This window comes from Caretta caretta, chromosome 19 (genome assembly GCF_965140235.1).
Source record: "Caretta caretta isolate rCarCar2 chromosome 19, rCarCar1.hap1, whole genome shotgun sequence".
Lineage (NCBI taxonomy): Eukaryota > Metazoa > Chordata > Testudines > Cheloniidae > Caretta > Caretta caretta.
The window spans coordinates 1560290-1580774 of NC_134224.1; the positions used below are offsets into that span (position 1 = coordinate 1560290).

General features: G+C 46.5%; 2 protein-coding genes across 2 annotated transcripts; one reads left to right on the plus strand and one right to left on the minus strand.

Moving 5' to 3' along the window:
- Positions 1–551: 551 nt before the first annotated feature.
- DNALI1 (dynein axonemal light intermediate chain 1) lies at positions 552–7649 on the minus strand. Its single transcript, XM_048825674.2, has 6 exons — positions 7159–7649; positions 5652–5791; positions 4524–4693; positions 3330–3508; positions 2721–2885; positions 552–910 (listed from the first exon to the last, which is right to left on the minus strand). The coding sequence occupies exons 1-6, from the start codon at positions 7237–7239 to the stop codon at positions 875–877; spliced, it is 771 nt and encodes a 256-aa protein (XP_048681631.1). The 5' UTR covers positions 7240–7649; the 3' UTR covers positions 552–874.
- Positions 7650–7867: 218 nt separating this feature from the next.
- On the plus strand, positions 7868–15389 carry SNIP1 (Smad nuclear interacting protein 1). Its single transcript, XM_048825672.2, has 4 exons — positions 7868–8123; positions 8489–8591; positions 12448–13037; positions 13750–15389. Exons 1-4 carry the CDS (start codon positions 7969–7971, stop codon positions 14018–14020), a joined length of 1119 nt encoding a protein of 372 aa, XP_048681629.1. The 5' UTR covers positions 7868–7968; the 3' UTR covers positions 14021–15389.
- The last annotated feature ends 5096 nt before the right edge of the window (positions 15390–20485 follow it).

Here is a 20485-nt window from a genome sequence, read left to right on the forward strand (position 1 = left end):
ACCGAAACCTGCCATTCCTTAACTAAGACCAGCACTTTTAAATGGTCAGAGTGCCCCACCAACTGCCTGTTGAACACTGGAGCCAAAGGTACCCAGTTGCATTCTGTCCTGTTTTATAAATTTTTATTCCAGGGAGGTACATGTGATGTATGCTAGAGCTCAGCAGGAAGTACAGCATGTCACAGACATGCACGGAAAATAGTGAGATGTGGGATGCATTATACAGTAGCAATGAAGGTGCTGGGCCAGACAAGTGACTGGGATGAGGAAAAGCAGGCTAGCAATGTTACAGCATCTTTCCCACACATACAGCTCAGAAGAGCAGAAAGCAGGCTGGCCCCTTACCATTCACATCCAGCCGTACTGGCAGTTGTACAGCTTAATAGAAAGCTCAGGAGTCTGGACCTGCTTCCACCCCAGAAACAAAATACACTCATTTTAGCAGAATGAGTATTTGAACGGTACACTCCATTTGATATTAGTCCAATGCTTTGTGTATGGTACTTCTGAAATCTGTACAGCATCTAACAGATCTAGAGAGGCAGAAGTGCTAATGTAAAAAAAGTTTATTAAAAATAGTATGACCTTAACAGTGATAGGTTAGAGAATCACAGAGGCAAATCCCAGACATGTTCAGCATACAAAGAGCTGGATGCTGAAAAGTCACTGAAAATGAGGTCACAGTAATTAGCAAAACATTTTAATCTATTAGACTAGGGAAGGGGAGAAGAAATACAATTGCAATGTTTCTAGTTACTTTAAGTGTAGAAATCAGGATCACTTTATGAAGGAGACAGACCTGGGTCACTAACCACAACGGCCTTGCTGAGAGAAAGATTTCATGAGTTCTTCCTGCAGGGCCCCACAAGGAAATCTACTTCTTTGGTGCAATGATACCTTCAAGTTGGGCCTGAAAGACAAACAACTCATTAAGTTCACTAGACTCAATCTACACCCCCACCCACCATTGCTGAAAGGTGACAGTTTTCCATTGTTTCCAAAGCGAGGATGCTAGGAAGTTATTTGAATACTCCAGCGGAACCAGGCCAGGATTTTTCTCCTGATTATTTCATTCCTTACTCCATGTTTTATAAATTAGTTTGTTTCATTCTTGGAACAGATGTGTTGCATTATAAGAAGAAAACTAAAAGTTGGTCTTGGTTCTATTCAGTGAAAGACCCATTTTATAACGTAAAGTATTGAAAATGAAATTAAATAAAAGTTGCTGAAAAAGTCGTTTGTTCTCCGATTTCAGGCTGTATTATGCTTGCTAAATTAAACACTTGGCTCTCAGGGTTTGGAATGCAAGCTCTGACTCAGAGACAAAAGTATCTGGGAACTGCAAATTTTTCAGTCACAGAGACAACTTGACGCCCAAGTCCTGGATAAAAGAACTTGCTACTAATGCACAGGGAGCTTGTACTGTATGTAACTTCCAGTACTTAAATCAACAAAATAAGTGGTAGCAATTGTAAGTGTACAGCTCTTTATAAATACTTCTGGCTCAGGAAAGGAATATGGATTTGGTAGCAGCATATCCTTGGTCTAATGGCTACCCCATTCTGTGGCCTAAGACTCTGCAAGGTGGTCTGAAACTAACATTATCTGAGGAAGTCTTGAGTGTAAATGTGATAAAGTCAAAGATAAGGAAAGTAGCTCTGAGTGCTAAGTAAAGAGATTTAGTTCTGGCCAGGAAGGTTCTGGGTTGCTTTAAATAGATATTTTTACCACAAGCATGAAGTAACTTTTCAACAGCAAAGAAAGACATGTTATCCTGGGATCAGCTAACACAAACCCTGCTTCCATCAAATTAAATATTTTTGGCCTGGAGAAGCATCTTAATTGCCAAAGCCAGGGTGCTTTGTTTTAGAGTGAGAGTTACTCCTTCTGTCTCAGAGAACTAGACTGCCGTGATCCACATGTATCAACCAGCGAAGCACAGCCATTGGAAGAGTTATTTTGACGTATTCTGGCTCCAGGAGACAGCACTAGCAGACAACTGGAGAAGTACTACTAGTTACAATACAGTAGTTATGCTTTAATCTGACCAAAGCAAATGCTTCCTGCCTTAGGAACCCAGTTAGTAAAGCTCACGAAAGCTTATGCTCAAATAAATTGGTTAGTCTCTAGGGTGCCACAAGTACTCCTTTTAGTTAATAATGTGTCACTGCCATTTACTATCTGTAATTCTACTGCACAACAGGAGAGAGAGACGGGAAGCTCCCAGAAAATGTAGTGATATTGCCAACGAGTTCCCCTAAAGATTGAGATTCCAATGCAGCTGAAGACATGTGGTTATAAAAAATTAGGGGTTCACAGAATCAGCCCATGTGACAGGTTCAGATTCAAGTTTCTTCCAAACAATTACTTTGCCCTCTACTGGAAACCCACACATTTAAATTTGTAACAAAAGACCTATCCAAAAGTTCTTCAACTAAATCCCAAAGTTGCCTCTGACCCACAAGCAAGCTGTGAAGGTCAGCAGGTGGATAGGATATTATACTGACACATGAAGAGAAGTGTAATAATGTGTCAGTATAATAATGCCTGCATCTGTAATTTTCACTCCATGCATCTGAAGAAGTGGGTTTTTTACCCACAAAAGCTTATGCCCAAATAAATATTAGTCTTAAAGATGCCACCAGACTCCCTGTTATTTACAAAGCAAATATTTCAGTTGTTTTCCTACTAAGACATTGCCGTCAGGGTTTTTTACTAACCTTCAACTGCTGATTAGTTCGTTTCAAGAACTGCACCTCTTCACCATGTTTCTTCTCCTCTACCTGCCGCCTTTCACTTTCACGTTTTTCAATAGCTTCGCATTTAGCTTTCTGCTCATTCACTTGTCTTTCCAACTCTCGCTTTTCATCTTCTAATTCTGAAATCTTTTAAAGAACATAGATATGCCTGACATTCATTGCTATATTTGTGAAATACAATGAAGATATAAGTTATGCATTTTACAGTCTTTGAAGAATAAAAATGATAATAGCCAATTTATCCATTAAAAAGCAGCCTCAGGGAATCAGCAAGATGTGTGTTTTGATGATCTGTACTGCCACCCAGTGGAACTAGAAAGTTAAAAAAAAAATTTAAATGGCATACTTTGAACGAGTTTATTGATGAAATCAGAAAACGACTCAAATGTGAGTAGTGGAGCTGACTGAAAAATGGTGAAGGTTTTGTTGGTTGATTTTGTTTGCAAAAAATTGTCAGAAAGCTCTACTAGATATGTGAGAAAATATGATCTGCTGAGCCAGCATGAGGAAGATAAGAGACATTTGTGTGCCAGATCACAGGTACATTATGAAGTTATCAGCCCCACTTACTCTCTTTTCCATGTCAGATTTGCCCTGCTCAGCCTGTAATGCCTTCCTCATACCAAAGGCAACACTGCTCTCATACAGTGTCTGATAGGCAGCGATGGTCATTCGGATTTCATCTCTGACTCGAAGCAGCAACAGTCCCCGCTCTGCACAGTTAATCGTAACCTCACGGATAAGTTCATCTTTAAATAAAAAGGGCATAACAGTAAAGATAGAGGGAAAATGTTTTACATAAGTATCAAGACAAACATTTTGACATGGGCCAGTGTGCCTGGCAAGGTAATTATGGCCATGACATTTGAGGTGTTCAAGGCAAGGCAGTGTAGACCTGAAGCTTCCTATTGCTAAGGAATTACAAATCAATTATATTAATAAGAATTCTCTCTAAACCAGTGGCTGGTGTCTTCCTCCAGCCTCCGGAGTTGGTCTGTAGCAGCTGGAGGACTAGCATAGTGTCACCAAGATGTTTAATAATTTAAGATGAATTAATTTAGTTACTGGAGTATGATCTAAGTGTGGTTGGATGAATCTTTCCCTCCCATGCAAATATGCAACAAATCCCAGTTTACTCTTCAATGCTCTGTTGCCACAGTAACACCTCCTCAGTGTCAGCTTGTATATAGATTTTTTTTTAAAAAATACTGTTCTGTATACAAGCTGACACTAAGAGGAAGCCCAGTTGCAACAGGAGTGCTTCATCTATACATGGTAGTGAGAGATGCTAGAGTGACAGACTGGGCAGCCTCAAGAGGGCAAGTACAGTATGTTTAATAACAGTGCAAGCTTCCCACATGCACTGTCTCCTGCCAGTGTGCCTCAACCCTGCCCTGTAGGACCCATTTAGGCTGAAAGAGGAAAATTTCTCTTTAGATTTCTCTTTCTCTCTTTCTAGAATGTACGTCCATTCTAACCTTGGGTTCTTTGCTGAGACTTCGCACAGAGCCCTACTTGTGTTAATTCTGATGTCGATCTCTGCACCAGGAACTGAACCGAGATCAACAGGTCATCAAACAGGCATGGGATGGTAATGATTCTCATTCCCTATTGACCAGGGTAGACTGGAACCCGTACCACCTTAGATGAAAGTCTCTATTTCCCATTCCCTATGTCCTGAGCTATTCAGAAACTTCAGGTGTTTTAGTATCATTCAAATAAGCCTTTTGCTATGATTTCTGGGACCTGGATGTATTCACTAACCAAAGCATTGTGAGTAGAGTTCCCTGCGGACAGGACAAATCCCAGTTTCTCGAGCCTGTCTTTGCTGTAGTTTGAGATCCAGCTCTTCCTGCAGATGAACTACATCCATTCGGGTACTGGGAGTGGTGGACACCTGCTGAATCCATAGCTGATTGTCTTCCACCCATTCTCTGCATCACAAAAGCAGCACAGCTTAGTTTGTTAGCCATATTCATGGCTTTCATAATAGCTTCACTGCCAATAACAAGCATTGACTGCTATCAGCAACAACCTAGGAGCTGCCTCTGGATATGGTTTGATCAAGCATATGCTTGAGCACTGATTTCCACCACAGACTGAAAGAATCCCATTTTTTGTTCACAGAAGTGTGCAATGCAAGCATTCTCTCCACCCTCCATAGTCATTACAACTGAGAGACAATGTCAGCACAGCTTCCGATCACTGCCCTGATCCTTAAACAAATGCTGCCTTCACATCTTTCATTATCCCTGCTGAACTGGCATTTCAACAGCAGAGGGAGCGCCGGCGTTTTACACATGCATGTACACTTCTCTAGTTACAAACTATAGAAATGATCCCTGAAAGTAGTCTAGCAAGGCAGGAACTTTTAGCTACACAACACTTGGATGACAGCAAACATGGCTAACTGCACACTACACAACCATCAAGCAAGACACAAGACTTAAAAACGCTTGGAGACTGCTGATTTGTGTCTGATGCTACGTCAGGAAAAAAATTTGGATTATATTACTTTAAAAACTGATGTATAATTAATCAGGGCCATTTGCTACCTCAGTACGTCATTGAGGAAAGCATCTTTGTCAGATTCAGAAAGAGCCAATATTGTTACAAATTAGACAACATACTTACTTAACTACCACTCATCACCCAGCACAAATAACCAGCTATTAGATGGGCCACATTCATTGACAGGCACAAATATTTCATTTAGCTAGAAATCCATCCACCACTCTCTCCCCAACACCATTTTGTGACATTCACTGAATCCCAACTTCCAGATCCCCTCACTGCCTGCCTCTCCCTTGCCCTCCAGGTCAGAATTATACATTGCTGACTCTTCCTGCGATCCTAGAACCATGGTGAAAGGGAGAAAGAGCAGCTTCTTACCTTGGTGGCAGGATTGCGTTTAAGATTTCTTCTGCTTGTTTTGTTGGATCTACAGATGTAGGAGTTGTCTTGGGTTTTGGAGGAGGTGGCACAGGTCCTGTTGACACAGGCTGCTGAGGACTCACTTTCAAAGAACGCGCCTGCAAATGAGAAACATCCCGGGACTATACAGGCAGGGCACACATTCCAACCATAGCGTGTGCGGAAGCAGACCCCAGAGAGACACTGGGGCAGAGAAGGAGGCCACTGATCCCACAAGGGAAGCCAACCTCCCCCTCATCCTCCACTACTCCCACTCCTTCCTGCCCATTCCCCCATTCACACACCCCTCTCCCACATGTTCAGAGGATCTATGCAAGTCAGGAGAAAAGAGAAAGCCCTTCCCCACAAAGACTGTCAGCACACGTGGGGAAGGAAAAGTAGGGAGAAGCAGGCTCTTTATTGCCCTTTAAGGACTCTACTGACAAACACACACAGGCTCCCTATGTCCCCATCTCATACACCCCCCACCCCACAACAGGGTCACCCCCAGAGTCCCCATCTTAGGCTTCTCACATGCTCCATCCTTTACATACCTCTCCCCTCCCCCCCACGAGCACCCGCCCCACGTACTCCCAGCTCCGCCCTGCCCCCCCAAGAGCCCCCTCCCCGCCTACCCCCAGCTCCGCCCCAGCCCCCCCCACGAGCCCCCTCCCCGCGTACCCCCAGCTCCGCCCCAGGCCCCCCCCATGAGCCCCCTCCCCGCGTACCCCCAGCTCCGCCCGGGCCCCCCCAAAAGCCCCCTCCCCGCGTACCCCCAGCTCCGCCCGGGCCCCCCCAAAAGCCCCCTCCCCGCCTACCCCCAGCTCCGCCCGGGCCCCCCCAAAAGCCCCCTCCCCGCCTACCCCCAGCTCCGCCCCAGCCCCCCCCACGAGCCCCCTCCCCGCGTACCCCCAGCTCTGCCCCAGGCCCCCCCCCACGAGCCCCCTCCCCGCGTACCCCCAGCTCCGCCCGGCCCCCCCCAAATCCCCCTCCCCGCCTACCCCCAGCTCCGCCCCAGCCCCCCCCCACGTACCCCCAGCTCCGCCCGGCCCCCCCCACGAGCCCCCTCCCCGCGTACCCCAGCTCCGCCCGGCCCCCCCCACGAGCCCCCTCCCCGCGTACCCCAGCTCCGCCCGGCCCCCCCCACGAGCCCCCTCCCCGCGTACCCCCAGCTCCGCCCGGCCCCCCCCAAAAGCCCCCTCCCCGCGTACCCCCAGCTCCGCCCCAGCCCCCCCCACGAGCCCCCTCCCCGCGTACCCCCAGCTCCGCCCGGCCCCCCCCAAAAGCCCCCTCCCCGCGTACCCCCAGCTCCGCCCCAGCCCCCCCCGCGTACCCCCTCCCCGCGTACCCCCAGCTCCGCCCGGCCCCCCCCCCACGAACCCCCTTCCTCACAGCTCAGCCCCCCCCGCCCCACGGCTCCCCCCCCCCAATATCCCCCAGTTCGCCCCCCACCCGCCTCCCGGGCCCGTCCCCCGCAGTCCTTCACCTTCGGGGAGCGCTTCTCCGGGTTGCGGCTCACCAGCACCGGGGTCTCGTAGCGGAGCAGCGAGTCCGCCGGGGGGATCATGGCGGCTCAGGGGCCCGCACTCCCCCCGTGAGCGGTGTACCGTCACCATGGCAACAACGGGCCGCGCGCCGCAGCGTCGTTTCGTCATGACGTCCCCCCTCCGCGCTCGCGAGCGGTTAAGCCACGAAGACGCATATGCAAAAAGCAGCCGCCGGCTGGACGCGCATGCGCCGTAGCAGGTGTGTCGGGGTGGGGAGGTAGACGACTGCACCTGCGCCGTGCGCATGCGTAGAGTGTAAAGCGTCTCGGGCGGCCCCTCAGACGTAAGCGAGACCAAGGGACGTCACTCGCTGCCTCCGTAGGCGGGGAACCGCTCCTCGGGCCCACGCGGCCCAGCCGCCCCCCGAGCGGGCCCCCCCGCAGAGAGCCCGGCTGGGGCTGTGCGGGCCCAGGGCTTCCGGGATCCCAATATGGCGGCGCGCTCGCTCCCCCGTGCCCTCGCGCAAGCCCCGCCCCCCCGCTCGCTCCCAGCCCCTGCGCCCCGCCCATCCCAGCCGGCGCGTGCCGCGCAGGGCGGTGCCGCGCGCTGCGGGAGCGCCCTGAGCGGAGCCGCCGGGCCCGCGCGGCCCCGCCCCCTGGCGGCAGTGCTTCCGGCTGGGCGCGCGCGCTGCGCCCCGGAAGCGGAAGCGGGCGCGGGCGGGGACGGAGTCTCTCTTCCCGTTGGCCTGTGACTGGCGGGGCCTCGCGCAGCCGCTGCGTCCCGGCTGCCGGGGGCTTGCGGCCGCAGCCATGGAGGAGGCCGAGACCGAGCGGCGGCGGCGGAAGCGGCGGCGGCAGGAGCCAGCGGAGGCGGCGGAGAAGCGGAGCCCCCGGCGGCCCCGCTCCGCCCGGGGCAGCCAGTCCCCCCCCGCCGAGCAGGGCCCGGCCCGCCCGGGCCGCAGCAGGTACCGGCCGCCAGACCCCGCTCGTCCTCCCGGGCGGTCCCTGCCGGTCCGCCTTGTGCTCAGGGGACCCCGTGCCCCCGGGGAGAGCCCCCCCGCCGGAGATTTCCCATCCCCCACCCCGCTCAAATCTTTCCTCCTCATCCCCCTCTTCCTCCTGTCAGGCCCGTTCATCTCCCCCACCCCCAGTACGCACAGTGGGGGGCCCTCCGACCCTTCACCGTCACCCCATCCTCCCGCGACGCAATACAGTGCAGGGGTAGCTATAGGTCAAGGTTAAATTACCCTGTGCATTTCGCACAAACTTTCCCTTTCCTTTTTTTCTTGGGGACTGTGGACCCAACAAATTATCTTTTTAATATTTAAAGGTCACCAGCAAAAAGAAAGAACAAGTCCTCTACTAAAAGAAGCAAGTCTCCTCGAAGTAAAAGAAGTAGAAGCCCTCATCATATTGTAGTCAAAGTAAAGCAGGTAATTTACTGGATGTTAACTACTAAGGGCCCAGTGCTGAAAATTACTCCACATGATTAATCTCCTTCTTGAAGTCTGTGGGGATCTGTGAAACCACAGTTATCTGTCTCCATGGAGTAACATGTGGGAACTGGGTCTAAATTGGGCGATGTGACTAATGTGTCACTTGATTACCCCAGTATTTTCTTTTATCAGTTGTTGTAATCTGTATATTTAGGAACCTATATTTAACTCTTAAAAATAAACAAATTATAACTACCTCAGATTTTGCTGTAAATGGTTGAGTATCCACAGGAATTAGCTATTAATGATTCAGTAAGAACATCAGGACTGTGTCATGGTACACCTTACCGTGCAAGCTGTTCCATTTGCACAGAGTGCTGTTGATTTCAGTGTTGTCACACCCAGGTACAGGATTCTGATCAGGTGGAGTAGTACGCTTTCTTGGGGCCTTGGTGACAGCAGCAGGATTCATAGACTTTAAGGCCAAAAGGGACCATTATGATCATCTCGTCTGATCTTTTGCATGTTATAGGTTACAGAACCTCACCCATCCACTCCTATACTAGACCCACAATCTCTGGCTGAGTTACTGAAAATGTGGAATGCTGTGCTTAACTTAAATAACTCCTTTCCCTCCTGGATATCTATCCCTTTGATGTATTTATAGAGAGCAATCATGTCTCCCCTCAGCCTTTGTTTTATCAGGCTAAACAAGCCAAGCTCCTTGTGTCTCCTCCCGTAAGGTAGGCTTTTTATTCCTCTGATTATTCTAGTAGCACTTCTCTGCACCTGTTCCAATTTGAATTCATCTTTGTTAAACATGGGAGACCAGAACTGCACACAGTATTCCAGATGAGGTTTCACCAGTGCCTTGTATAATGGGAATAACACTTCCCTGTCTCTGCAGGAAATACCTCACCTGATGCTCCTAGTCATCCTGTGATCAACCAATGCACCTAGGTCTTTCTCCTCTGTCGCATACAACTGATCTGTCCCCAGCTTATAGCAAAAATTCTTGGTAGTCCCTAATTGCACTTTGCATTGTTAAATTTCAACCCATTTCTATTATTCCAGTTTTCAAGGTCATCAAGAGCCTCTTGTATGATATTTCAGTCCTCCTCGGAATTGGCAGTACTGCCCAACTTTGTGTCATTTGCAAATTTTATTAGCACACTCCCACTTTTTGTGCCAAGGTTATTAATAAAAATTTTAAATAAGATAGGTCCCAACACTGATCCCTGAGGAACTCCTTTCTAATATTAATCCCTATCTTCTCCAATGTAACTAATAATTTGCCATGTGGAACTATATCAAATGCATACTGAAATCCAGGTAGATAAAAGCTACTGGATTTCCTTTGTCTAAAAAATCGTTATCTTCTCAAAGAAAAAGATCAGGTTGGTCTAGCACAGTCTGTCTTTTGTAAAACCATGTTGTATTTTATCCCAGTTACTGTTTAGCTCTATTCCCTTAACTACTTTCTCTTTCAAAATTTGTTCCAAGACCTTTCATACAAGTGAGGTCAAAATAACAGGTTTGTAGTTTCCCGGATCACTTTTCCCTTTCTTAAAAATGATACTATATTAGCAATTTTCCAGTCATAGCCAGTGCCCCTTGTTTAGGGATTTATTACAAATCCTTGCTATTGGCCTTGCAGTTTCATGTGCCAGTTTCTTTAATATTATTGGATGCGGACGATACCAAGCTGGGATGGGTTGCAAGTCCTCTGAAGGATAGGATTAAAATTCAAAATGATCTGGACAAACTGGAGAAATGGTCTGAAGTAAATTAGGATGAAATTCTATAAGGACAAATGCAAAGTATTCCATTTAGGAAGGAACAATCAGTTGCACACGTACAAAATGGGAAATGACTGCTTAGGAAGGAGTACTCTGGAAAGGGATCTGTGGGTCATAGTGGACCACAAGCTAAATATGAGTCGTCAATGTAACGCTGTTGCAAAAAAAGTGAACATCATTCTGCGTTGTAATTATTAGCAGGAGTGTTGTAAGCAAAACACAAGAAGTAATTCTTCCACTCTACTCTGCTGTGATTAGGCCTCAACTGGAGTATTCCGTCCAGTTCTGGGTGCCACATTTCAGGAAGGACGTGGACAAATTGGAGTCCAGAGAAGAGCAACAAAAATGATTAAAGGTCTAGAAAACATGACCTATGAGGGAAGATTGAAAAAAAGGGATTTGTTTAGTCTGGGAAAGAGAAGACTGAGGGGGGACAAGATAACATTTCCAAGTACGTAAAAGGATGTTACAAGGAGGATGAAGAAAACTTTGTTTTTCTTAACCTCTGGGGATAGGATAAGAAGCAATGGGATTAAATTGCAGCAAGGGAGGTTTAGGTTGGATGTTAGGAAAACTTCCTAACTGTCAGGGTGGTTAAGAACCGGAATAAATTGCCTAAGGAGGTTGTGGAATCTTCATCATTGGAGATTAAGAGCAGGTTAGTCTTGCCTTGAGTGCAGGGGACTGGACTTGATGACCTCTCGTTCTGTGATTCTATGTAGCCAGCAGCTTTTTGCCCACAGAAGAGAGCTCTCCTGTCAACATAATGAAACCACCCCTAATGAGCGATGGTGGCTTTGTCAGCAGGAGAAGCTCTACAACTACCACTTACGCTGGCAAAATTTACGTTGCTCAAGGGGGTGTTTTGGGGTTTTTTCGCACCCCTGAGCAACATAAGTTTTGCTGACATAAGTTGTAGTGTAGACGGGGCCTAAATCGTTAACATAAAAATTACTGAGTTGTTATAGTTGGGGATTATTTTTCCAACTTTAATATTGTACAGTGCTCCTCCAGAGTGTTACTCATACATGTGGTCTATTCTAGTCATTCCATTATGCAAGCCTCTTTGCAAGAGATTCTTCTCATGGTTTATCTCACTTACCAACATCCCATATCTTGGTTCTCAGTTTCCCCACATGTGATTCTGTGAGAACCAAGATATGGGATGTTGGTAAGTGAGATAAACCATGAGAAGAATCTCTTGCAAAGAGGGTTGCATAATGGAATGACTAGAAAACTGTGGCTGTTGAGTTCAGGCAAGGAATAAGCAGGCAAAGCAGAAGAATTCTGAGGGAAGAAAGATTTAGGGTTTATGCAAGTGTCAATAGTACTGAAACATGCAGAAAACTGAATAGACAAAATATTAGGAAAATTTATTCTTAACATTGCTCTGTGAAATGTCAGTAGAAGAGCAGTGGTTTGGAAACTTGGTTTAGGTGTTTTTTTCCCCATGTGTGGAAGTGACCAAACTGTTAGACCATAGAAAATATATCAAATATTTTAATTTAATTTTTTTTTTAGATTGTAAACCTTACAGGCCAAGGATTATCTTTTCTGTTTGTACAGGACCCAGCATAATCCTCAGTGAGGCTTTTGGGGTACTACCATAATATAAATGTTTATAATAATATACAATTTAAGCTAAGAAGCCAAATACTAGTAAACTGTATGTAACTCAAGAACCTCTACTTTTTAGAATAAAGTAACTGAAAAACTATTCTGCTTATATTTATCTTACAAAACATGAGTTCATGGTTACATATTCCCTGAACAGTCAGTCATCTCATCAACCCCCTAATTCAATGCAGGGATTGTAGGTCTGTATTCTCTTCTGGAGCTAATGTTATCTGCTCTAACTCAGAGACCTAAACATGGGTCTTAGCAGGTGAATGAGGAAGTAATTTTCATCCACTTTTTAAAAACCTGTATACTTGATGATTGAGTTTTGTTCTATAGTTCCGTATTAAATTGAAATTTTAAAGACCAAACAAAATTCCCTGTGTTTTTTCATCCTTAATTCTAAATAGATCACTGTAAGGTTTTCTTTGTTACAGGAGCGAGATGACCATTCCCGGAGAGGACATGAGGAACGACAGCACAGAGGTCAGTCAGAGCAAGAACACAGACGAGATAGAAATGGTGACAGAGACAGACACAGAGATCATTCAAAGAGAAGGAAAAATCCCAATGAAAGGCCAGGAGGTCGAGGGTATGAAAGAGAGAGGGATACCCAAAATCTCCGTGAGCAGCAAGATGAGAGGGAATTTTATAATGAGAGAAGACGTGAGCATCGCCAGAAGAATGAAGCAAGCAGTGGTGATGAGACTCTGGACCTTGGGAAACCTGATGGTGAAAATAAAGACAAAGATCCAACCAATAAAGAGAAACCAAGTTTTGAACTGTCTGGTGCACTCCTAGAGGATTCAAACACCTTCCGAGGTGTTGTGATTAAATATAGTGAGCCCCCGGAAGCTCGGATTCCAAAGAAACGATGGCGTCTCTACCCTTTTAAGAATGATGAGGTTCTCCCAGTCATGTACATTCACAGACAGAGTGCTTACCTGCTGGGCAGGCACCGAAGAATCGCAGATATTCCTATTGACCACCCCTCTTGCTCCAAACAGCATGCTGTGTTTCAGTATCGGTAAGTGTTACTCACTGTGTCCGCCTAGAAAACCGGATTGTAGTGGAGGCTAGAAGTGAATGGCATGTAGGGTACTCAAAATCCTCTGCAAACTAGTAAATTTATAAATTTATTTTCTATTTCAGAATTAGCCAGATTTTACATACAACAGCTGCGTATCCTTTTAGCGGTAATCAAAATTACCTTTGATTCCTCACATCTAACCATAGGCAGCCTTTAAGTAAGGCAAAGAGTACAGCAGTAGTCAAAATAGAATTAGACATACATTGGAACCGGAGTAACACTTGTAGTCTTGCTTAATAGGTGAAAAGGAGCATTTCCAGATTGGCCCAACACAATATGGGGTGCTGGCTTTCCTTTGAAGCAGCAGGGATTGCCCACCGCTGGAGGCAGAGTTGCTGTTTGTTGATGGAATTAATTATTCTAGTTTAACAATTTGTATATTACTAATCTTGATCTTTTTAATGTTTAAAACATGGCACAGGCTTTCGTTTAACTTCAGCTCATTCTATATGGAGAGAATTTTTTTTAGGCAGGCTGAGTGCCTCATATCTTTTCAGAGACTTAACTTTCTGTATTTAATGAGATTTTTGGAAATTGAGGTATTAGCGATCTTGAAGTTATTCTGAAAGATCCATCTCCATTTTTATTAACAGCATAAAGTTGCTGGTTATACTATCATTATGGTTTAAAGGTTTTCTGTTTTCGCCAGGCTTGTGGAATACACCCGTGCCGATGGTACAGTTGGGCGCAGAGTCAAGCCTTACATCATTGACCTTGGCTCTGGCAATGGTACTTTCCTAAATAACCAACGGATTGAACCTCAGCGTTACTATGAATTGAAAGAAAAGGATGTGCTGAAGTTTGGGTTCAGCAGCAGGGAATATGTCCTTCTCCACGAATCTTCAGATACATCTGAGGTGGACAGGAAACCGGAGGAGGAGGAGGAGGAAGAAGAGGAGGAGGAAGAGTCAGACAGTTAACAGATCAGAAAGAGACTTCAGAGATCTTCTTCCAGTAGAACTTGAATCTGGATGTGAACGTTGGAGCATCACAGCACTGATGCCTCTTATTGCCTTAAAGTCTTTCCTCTGTTGCTGATCAGCTGTCACTGTAGTTAATTTTGGGAAACTCCTGACTTACTCATCTCCTTTGTAGTTTTGAAATTCATCAGGAAATACAGCTTTTGCTTTAAGAGGATTTTCCCTAATAAAAAGAAAATAAAATAGAAGGCACCTGAAAGTGAGAGTTCCAGGGATGGAGCTCTTCATCACATGTAAAAATAAATATGTAAGGTTGTACTTAAAGAATATGGAACAAAATAGGCATTTTTAAAAAGAACATGGTTTTGCAAACTCTTTTGTCGACAATCCTTTGAAATTGCTCCTTTATTCTTAACTAGAATCTTAGGTACAGTGAACATGATCTGATGTTTTGTAGTGTCCAATTATTTGATGTGATTTGCTGAATTGTACGCACAGCAAACCACTCACTAAGCAGAGGAATTGATCAGGTTTGTGTCACTGAAAAGGAAATGTTGCAAATCTTCTCTTAGTATTCATATGATTTGGGTAGCCAGTTTGCATTGAAATGATTTTTCAGGGAAGGACATTTCACCAGAATACCTTGTAATTTATAAGCAGTGTAGCTTGAAAAGAAAGAAAATGCTTCATGGGACCTGAAGCTATGATAGCGTGGCTTGCTGTCGAAGGCTGTATGCACTCAGTATGTTGCAAATGTTTGCTGACGTTGCCTCTGGATGCTGATTTTGTCCATATTTGAAGCCACTTTACTTTGACACCACTCTGACCCATGAATCATTTCACATAATTTCTGCATTTAATTATGTTACCATCAAAAAGAAAAATATCCAATGTTTTAACCATAATTTGCACTATTTTTTTTTTAAATTTTACGTTATGGAAAATATCGTACTGTCATGTCTGAAATAGTTTTTCACCTGCATGTAACAGAAAACAGTCAATATTTTATAATTGTGAAGTTTCAGAGAAACGTTTTGAAAACATGGAACTATTTAGATTTGCATATATTCAGACATCTGCTTCCTGAGTTTTACCTTGTGATATAAGAAATGTAACTTATTTCACTTTGATTACTAATTTTCCCTCGTATTTGTGATGTATGGGCACATACTGTCTTCATGTGTTATGTATATACTTCTTGTGTGTATATACATAAGTTGTATATTATACACACAACTAAATTTTATTGTGTAAATATGGGGTGTACATGCGGGTTTTCAAACAGTAGGTATAAGAAGAATGTGCTTTGGATAGCAGACTGTCCTTTATATGTACTCTGGGGTTTTTAAATAAAGAATTTGTAAATTTAGCCCTAGCTGCCTTTAGTTGTAACGTTTTTCTAGTGTCCAGCTTGGTTTTGCTTTATATTTTCTGAAATAGATACTATATATATTTTTAATAAAAACGCACAAATACAAAAAGAGAGGGTGGGGGAAATTCTAATATTGAGGGTAGGCATTGTTTAGAATGCTGTAATACATTCAAGGAAAGGCTAGATGGGTGAAACATAGATAATTCTAGAATTGTATTACGTTTGGTAATTCATTACTTTTATTTTTTGTTAATACTATAGTACTACTTTATTTCGTCATAAAAAGCAGGAGTACCAGTCGTAGGATGAAATCTCTCATCTTTACAAATGGCATTAATGTGGTTTCATGGCTCAGTGGCAGATCTGCGTGCGTACACTTGAAGATTATTTTGTGTGTCTGCTTTAAAGTCGGAGTGATCACATGTAATTCAAACCAGTGCTGATTATACTTCTCGCAGAGCTGAGCAGTCTCTCACTTCTACCGGCAGCACCCATGCCATCCTAGTTTTTGGTGTCTGTGTGCTGTTGCGTGTTTCTTTTGTAATCTGCTTGTACACCCATCAGGTACTGAGGTCAACAAAGACTCCAGCTAGGTGATTTTATGTTCTACTCTGGCAGATCCTATCTGTACACTCTTAAAAATGCAGTGAGTTTGTTCTGAAAGTGAGAGGGGGTGCATATGGCTCAAACCAGAGCTGTGTGCACATCTGCTATTGCTGGGCAATGCCTGAAATGCTTGCGTGGCTGCATGGCATCTAACCAAGTTTAGTGTCTGCGATTTCCTGTTGTGTTGTGTCTTCTGGAATGTGGACATATATTCATTAAGGGGTGCCTAGATCACCAAACAGATTATATGACTTGACAGATTCAACCAATACTATGAAAGTGGGCTAGTTTGCCCTAAATCTTTACTTTTTTCAGAAAGCGTCACCAGCACATTTGGATTATTTTTAAAATTAAAATGTTGGCTGCAACTAGCTCAACAGGTTTAACCTAGTTAGACAAAACAACATATAAAGCCTAATAAAGTGCGGTACTGATTTCTTTTTAATAAATATGACACTGGCCCATTAGAATGGATCTTCCTTCCACAAAGAGAAGAGACAGAGCTCAAATACTCATAGCTGTGATGTAAAGGTGAGATGAAAAATATGAGTAGAACACTTTTTCAGATTTGTTCACTATACACTTCTTGATGTTGCTGATTTGTGACCCTTTCAGCTCCATCTAAGGAGTGGCATTGATTTGCTTCAGGCTGAAGCCATGTCCAGTCATGGGTCTGGATGTATGAAATGTCTACTGAAATTCCTAAATAGTGTACAATGTGGTGATTTGTGAATTACCCTTTTCAGACTTGATTCCACTGTGTACAATAGCACAAAACTATTATCTTGATTTTGCTGTACTGCATCAGTTTGGGGGTTTTTTTATGCTAGACCAAACCGGTTTCTTGTGGTGGAATCCAACAACAGGTACACCAACACTCTCTATGGTGGTGTGAAAACCAAAGCAACCCTCTTTCTAAATGCAACATCCAAATTTACGTGCAAGTGATTTCTTGCCCTTTTTTTTATTAGTGTAAAATCTGATGACTCCTTGTATCAGGCCATGAAAACACTAAGAAATGCATGTGTGTAAAGTTAGAACTATTAATATTATGCAACTGATGTGCTTAAGTGTTTGTAGGATTGGGCCCATAAATTGTCCTGCTTGGACAATATGAGAATTTTACTCAGTATTTCTTTCCATCGCTCTGTTCTGCTGTTCCTGGGAAATAGCTTGCCCCAATTGGGCATGGACCAGCTCAGTAACTACCAATGCAATGTGATGTTTTACTGTTGGTGATTGAAGTATTGATTCAAATATGATTAAATTTTCCTTAAATTGTTTAAAAGCTTGCATCTTTTAAAAATATCTTACGGCAGTTCAAGCTAGCTGCCATTTGCTAAGCATCACAGAGGTTTACATTTTGGAACTGAGTTTTACCTATGGAAAAGTGTTTTACTACAGTATGTGGAAATATACCAGTTGTATCTTTTGAATGGTTGTGTCTACACTTTGTTATAAATGGCACAGTATTTAGCATACAGTATGTTCAAAAGTATGTTACATTTGTATCAAGTCAAATGTATAAAATCCATTTTAAATTAAAATTCTAGAATTTCATCCGACCTGCTTTAAATGGCATGGTGAATGTGTTATTTTAACAAAGGTGCTGGGTGCAAGGCTATTACTGTACTTATTAATACTGCAGTAGCGCAGGGGAAGGGAATACATATCAATATTTCTTATAATATAGCCTTTTGTTCATATACCCTTTAATCTAGCCATCGGTAATTTGGCTGATTTCTTAGTGTGTCCTGGGAGAGGTGAGTCTTCAGAAGGATATGGAGCAGGAAGAGAGGAGTTGCTTCCCACCTCAACTGGGGGGAGGGGTTGAGGAGCTGGGATCAGCTGGGCAGGTGTAGAGGTTATAAAGAGAACAAATGAGAAACTAATGCTGTTGGTTACTGGCCCCTTTGGATATCTGACTACGGCCAAGAGAGAAACTTTAATAACCCTAATCCATGCTACATGACTAGAGCTATGAAATACGTCAGTGCCATAGGCCTGTCTACACTGACAGTTGTACTGATGTGACTATGTTGGGGGGGAGGTGGTTTTTTTTGTATTTTAAATTATACAGATATACTGGTACAAATGGTGGATGCAGTTACACCAGTATAGCTTATTCCCTTTCCTATACAGGAATAGCTATGTGGGGATGGGACATGTTTATAGCCCCATAACTGCATCCACACAAGAGCAGTGTAATGCTTTAATTATACCAGTAGAGCTAGAGCAGTACAACTTTCCAGTGCAGACAGGGCCTTGCTGGCCCTCCTGTGTGTCACGTGCTTATTAGTTGGTGTCAGTAAACTTGAATCTTCAGCAAAAATGGAGCAAATGAAGCCCCTTGTTGGAGGCAGCTTTAGTATTTCTAAATCTTCTGGAGCATAAGTGGTATTTGCATAGAAATCAGAGTGGGAGGTCCACATTGCTGTGTGCAGCAGGAGCAGAGCCCTTGACAGGTTACAGTATGTTCAAGGGGACAATGAAGGACATTACAAACTTCCAAACTCCTTCAAAAATCTCAATAAAATTCTGATCTATCCAACAATGTCCCTTGGGATGTACATTTTCTTTACAAGAAACTAACTGCCAGGTAGAAAAAAATGATCATTTTGCTAGAGAAGCAAAACAAAATCGTGTGAGGTTTGCATAGTTAGTAACCAGGGCTAATTAAAGACAAGCTTATTCGGAGAACAACTGATACGATTACAGTGAGGTCACTGTAAGAGATTAACCTAACTCCAGAGAACAGCAAGGGGTGACTAGGCTAATGAAAACTGTTTCCTTTAGGAAAGTATTAAGCAGTGAATCTCCTTCAAAATGCATACGAAGGGCTTGTTGAGGGGTGGATGGGGTGGTGGGTGGAACTTGAGTAGGGGGTGGCAGGTTTTAGCGTTTGTCTGGGTCTAGGTTGGATGAGGGTGCCAGGGGCTGGGTGGGGGAGTTTCTGGATGGGGGTGCCAGGGATGGGCTCTGGTGCAGGCTGGATGAGAGCACCAGAGGCTGGGGAGGGCTTTGCTTACAGGGTGGATGGGACGGGGGGGCACTGGATGGAGGTAAGTGTGGGTAGGGCTCAGGTGGATGGTGCTGGGGGCTCTGAATGCAGGGTGAATAGGGATGCCATAGGGGACTCAGTACAGGGTGGCTGGAGGAAAGCTCTGGGGGGGGGGTGCCAGGGTGCTCTCAGTACAGGATGGATGGGGGTCCTGGGGTGGGGGTCTCTATGCCGGGGGGGTCTCAGTGCGGGGGGTTCCCGGGGGGAGGGCTCGGCGTGCAGTGGATGGGGGTCCCTGAGGGATTCGGGGGGGCTTGGTGCAGGGTGGCTGGGGATATTGGGCGGGTGGCTTGGTGCAGGAGGTCCCAGGGGGCTCGCTGCAGGGTGGATGGGGATATGGGGTGTGCGTGTCTTGGTGCGTGGGGGATGGGGGTGCCTGGGAGATTTGGGGGGGTCCTAAAGGGGTCCCAGGGCAGCAGGGTGCTGGGGGGGGGGCTTGGTGCGGGGTGGATGGGTGTCCCCGGGGGTTCGGGGGGGGGGGCTCGGTGCGTGGTGGATGGGGGCTTCCCGGGGGCTTGGTGCGGGGTGGATGGGAGTCCCCGGGGGTTCGGGGGGGGCTCGGTGCGTGGTGGATGGGGGCAGAGGGGTCCCGGGGGGTCTCGGTGCAGGAGGTCCTGGGAGGCTTGGTGCGGGGTGGATGGGGTTCGGGGGGGGGGCTCGGTGCGGGGTGGATGGGGGCCCCGGGAGGGGGTCTCGGTGCAGGAGGTCCCGGGGGGGTCTCGGTGCAGGGGGGTCTCGGTGCAGGAGGTCCTGGGGGGAGGCTCGGCACAGGGGGGTCCCGGGGGGGGGTCTCGGTGCAGGAGGTTCGGGGGGGGCTTGGTGCGGGGTGGGTGGGGGTCCCGGGAGGGTTCGGGAGGGGGTCTTGGTGCAGGAGGTCCCGGGGGGGGGGCTCGGTGCAGGAGGTTCGGGGGGGGGCTCGGTGCGGGGTGGATGGGGGGGAGGCTCGTCACAGGAGGGTCCCGGGGGGGTCGGTGCGGGGTGGATGGGGGTCCCGGGAGGGGGTCTCGGTGCGGGAGGTCCCAGGGGGGGCTCGGTGCGGGGTGGATGGGGGTCCCCGAGGGGTTCAGGGGGGCTCGGTGCGGAAGGGCCCGGGGGGGGCTCGGCGCAGGGTGGATGGGGGTCCCCGAGGGGTTCGGGGGGGCCTCAGCGTGGGGTGGATGGGGGTCCCCGAGGGGTTTGGGGGGGGGCTCGGTGCAGGGTAGATGGGGGTCCCGGGGGGGCTCAGCGCGGGGGGGTCCGAGGGGTCCCGGGAGGGGGTCTCGGTGCGGGGTGGATGGGGGTCCCGGGAGGGGGTCTCGGTGCAGGAGGTCCCGGGGGGGGGCTCGGTGCGGGGTGGATGGGGGGAGGCTCGGCACAGGAGGGTCCCGGGGGGGGTCGGTGCGGGGTGGATGGGGGTCCCGGGAGGGGGTCTCGGTGCGGAAGGTCC

Coding starts and splice junctions, on each gene's coding strand:
- SNIP1 (XM_048825672.2), top strand. CDS start 7,969: ATGGAGGAGGCCGAGACCGAGCGGCGGCGGCGGAAGCGGCGGCGGCAG. Junction 8,592..12,447: donor TTGTAGTCAAAGTAAAGCAG/GTAATTTACTGG, acceptor TCTTTGTTACAG/GAGCGAGATGACCATTCCCG. Junction 13,038..13,749: donor CATGCTGTGTTTCAGTATCG/GTAAGTGTTACT, acceptor TGTTTTCGCCAG/GCTTGTGGAATACACCCGTG.
- DNALI1 (XM_048825674.2), bottom strand. CDS start 7,239: ATGATCCCCCCGGCGGACTCGCTGCTCCGCTACGAGACCCCGGTGCTG. Junction 4,694..5,651: donor AACGCAATCCTGCCACCAAG/GTAAGAAGCTGC, acceptor TTTGTGATGCAG/AGAATGGGTGGAAGACAATC. Junction 911..2,720: donor GAACTAATCAGCAGTTGAAG/GTTAGTAAAAAA, acceptor TTTGTCTTTCAG/GCCCAACTTGAAGGTATCAT.